This window comes from Neltuma alba, unplaced genomic scaffold (assembly GCF_004799145.2).
Source record: "Neltuma alba isolate B1F8T4 unplaced genomic scaffold, ASM479914v2 tig00008138_pilon, whole genome shotgun sequence".
NCBI classification, from domain to species: domain Eukaryota; kingdom Viridiplantae; phylum Streptophyta; class Magnoliopsida; order Fabales; family Fabaceae; genus Neltuma; species Neltuma alba.
Genome location: NW_021634957.1, coordinates 4,056 through 7,353, shown reverse-complemented (window position 1 = coordinate 7,353; position 3,298 = coordinate 4,056). Strand labels below are relative to the sequence as shown.

At 41.8% G+C, this 3,298-nt stretch overlaps 1 protein-coding gene across 1 annotated transcript; it reads left to right on the top strand.

Annotated features, from left to right (window-relative positions):
• Positions 1-364: 364 nt before the first annotated feature.
• On the top strand, positions 365-1,978 carry LOC114753779 (uncharacterized protein At4g22758-like). Its single transcript, XM_028942491.1, has 2 exons — positions 365-1,213; positions 1,339-1,978. The coding sequence occupies exons 1-2, from the start codon at positions 982-984 to the stop codon at positions 1,521-1,523; spliced, it is 417 nt and encodes a 138-aa protein (XP_028798324.1). The 5' UTR covers positions 365-981; the 3' UTR covers positions 1,524-1,978.
• The last annotated feature ends 1,320 nt before the right edge of the window (positions 1,979-3,298 follow it).

Here is a 3,298-nt window from a genome sequence, read left to right as displayed (position 1 = left end):
AATAAAAAAATATATTAAAATTCCAAAAATTTCTATAACTTAAAGAAAAATTAGAGTCGTTTAAAAAATTATAACTGATAAAAAGCACATGAGGGAGTAATTACTACGGTTGTTTATTAAGTTTGCTAAAAGGGGAAAGTATTCCACAGTGCACGGTTACTTACTTTCGATGCAAAAAAAAAAAAAAAGGGCCGAGCGACGGGCGACTGAGGCGCGCAGATGAAGGGAGAATATATGTGAGGTGGGTAAAATTAGCGGAAGCGGTTACCTCGCCACGCTTCAACTCAAAAGCAATTCCGCAACTTCAGATACTTCCAAACCATGAAACCAACCGATATCCATTGGTCAACCAACCAGGGGAAAGAAAAAAAAGAAAAAAGATTGATTTCCGAATCCCACCTCCGCCAGCGCCAGCCTTAGCCCTAACCCTAATCCCTTCCCTCAAGCTTTCCCTCCCGTTTAAATATCCCCCACCTTCTCTGTCTCCCTCACCCAAATCCGCCTTCTTCTCTTTTCCCCATCTCCATTAACCCCCCACCTTTCTCCAATTGATTTCTGGATTGGTCTGGTTCCTGTTCTTCCACTGGGTTCTTGTCCCTTCAATCCCAATTTCCCACCCACGTTCCCGAGTCTCATAGTTCGTTGTGAATGGTAGAAACCCTGAGTACCTCCGATTTCATGCTCTCCTTCTCCCCGTCGAGGGCGAGCGCTCTTCTCCCTGCTTCTGCTTTCGCTTTCGGCTCCTGCAAGGAAGGCTGGTACTACCGCTGCCTCGGCGTTGACCCCTGAACTCGCCGTGCGGACCCAACCCCCTTCGTTTTGCTTTTTTAATCAATCCTGCGCCTGATTCGTCATCTCTCGCATCCTCTTCTGATCTCCGTTCGGTTCAATTCTTAGATCCTTTCTTTCTTTGGGATTTTGGGTCCCGGGTTTTCGATCGCTGATTCGTGATTTGAGATTTTGATTCGTGACTGTGACACAATGTTGCTTTCCAAGCCCAAGAAGAGCCAGAACGCTAATGGCAAGAGGCTCTTGATCAGCATCAATGTGCTCGGTAGCGCCGGCCCGATCCGCTTCGTCGTTTATGAGGAGGAGCTTGTCGCTGCGGTCATCGACAACGTCCTGAAATTGTATGCGCGTGAGGGTCGGCTTCCCGTTCTGGGGTCTGATATCAGCGGCTTCTTGCTTTATTCCCCTCAGGTTGGATCAGATGGTAGGTTCCATTCTATGTGAACTTGTTTTAAAATATAATCTGGGAATTTCAGCTTCATTATGTATTCATTTGTACTTCAGATAATTCATGCTTCTTCTTTGTCCTGAATTTGGATGTTATTTCAGCTCTTAGTCCATGGGATACAATTGGATCATTTGGAGCTCGGAACTTCATGCTCTGCAAGAAGCCACAGCCTGCGAAGGAGGCAGAGCAAGCAAGTGTGGCTGCAGCACTTGTGCGCAAGGGGGGCAGTGGCAGCTGGAAGAATTGGTTCAACAAGTCCCTCAGCCTGAAAGTTTCTTCCCATTGATCGTGGTTTTGAGCTTTCCCCTGATTCCACCTTGTGTTCTTTATTGGGTCAGTTATCTTGTGTTGCTGTTCACTACTGTTCTTATTAGCCAAAGGCTTGTGTGAACTCTGAACTCTAAATAACTCTGGCTTAGAGATTCATTGTGTCCTCGACCTTTGATATAATAAAGTTGTGAATTAGCTATTGGTGTCTGTTCGCCTTAGCTAAGATTTTTTTTTTTTGGAGTCCTTGACATTGAGTTATGTCGGAAATTATGACCAATTACGGCTTGCTCTGGGCAGCGAACTCTTGCCGGATTCATGTTGTTCTCGTATCAGAGATTCATTTTTATTTATGAATAAAGCTGGAATATTGGTTGACGTTTATTGTTCACCATGCTACTTTAGCTTGGCACATTCTCCAAGTTTTTGTAGTTCTCATTTTCATTAAGGCAATGAATGGGGCAAATATTCTTGGGTATATTCTTGTAGTTGCATTGAACGGAGAATTTGGATGCCCCTGGCATCAAATATGTTATGTTTGTTGACTTTGTGGATGAGAAAGGAATTAACATCTAAACAAATCCAACTATTGTAATATCTTTTATTTGGATCCTACTTCTGAGGCACGTTGCAACTTGCACGGTAGGTATGTACAATCTTGTGCAAATTAGTTGATGGTACAATATTGAATTGACACAAAGCACACTAGATTCAGTGATTGGCGAACCGAGTATTACCTAGCCAGAAAATCATCCCCAAGTAATAGAAATGTGGATTGATTTTGTGTTCCTTTCTAGTTTGGAAAGGACTAAAACCATAATCTTGGTGGAAACAAGTTGCCATATGCCTCTTTATCTTGTGTTATTTAAACTGAGTTCATGTTTCTATCAAAACTGTTATTTAGTAGTTTTTAACGTGAAATAGAGGGGGTCTATTAATTGTACCGTGACCTAACCAGTGTATTGGGTCTGCAAATAAAACGAAGCCATGAGTAGATATTACGGGATCGCGTGAAGCACGGAATTGGGGACGTCATGGACGGTTGTATATTGGTTCCATGGGATCGGGACGTTTTTGCGCAACGTCATCTTGAAGGGTTGGCAACCAGTAAGCACTCTGGTTGGCAATGGCCGTAAAAAATCGTATGGTAACTGCCCTCCCGCGTCGTGCATGATTCAGATAGTTGTACTAAAGTAATGTCTCAATCAATGGATGATTATTTTATTCGCCCGAGCTTTTGATGTGCCATGTATAAATTATTGTTTTGGTTCAATTGGATATTCTAATCACAAAAGCATGTCGATTTTTGTTATACAATGAAGTAGTAGTGATTTAGGAGGGGGTTTTTTCTAGGCAATGAAATGGTATGATCGGTAGTGATTTAATAAAACAAGCGTACACTAGGATGGTGTCTAGTGTCTAAGTTGAAGATATAAACCTCATGTAATCATAGATTGTGTGTTAGGGTGTGTTTGGTATGAGGGATTTGGGAGAGGGGGGGAGGGGATGGGAGGAGAAGGATTTTAATTTTCCTCTTGTTTGGCAACACACAAATTTTAGGAGGGGAAGGAAAAATTTTTAAAATTTTCCCCTCTCCTCCAAAATTGGGAGGATTTAGAGGGAAAGGGTAATATTTTGTCATATTATGACCATTATGCCCATATTTATCATGTTTGTAACTATTATGTCTATATTTTGTCATGTTGTGACTATTATGCCCACGCCTTAAAAAAAATAAGAGCAAAATTGTCCATATTAAAATATTTTTCCCTCCCTTCCCCTCTTTTTTTTATA

Excerpts from the sequence above, each read along its gene's own strand:
- LOC114753779 (XM_028942491.1), top strand. The coding sequence starts at position 982 with ATGTTGCTTTCCAAGCCCAAGAAGAGCCAGAACGCTAATGGCAAGAGG. Across the intron at positions 1,214-1,338 it reads CCCTCAGGTTGGATCAGATG|CTCTTAGTCCATGGGATACA; the intron begins GTAGGTTCCATT and ends ATGTTATTTCAG.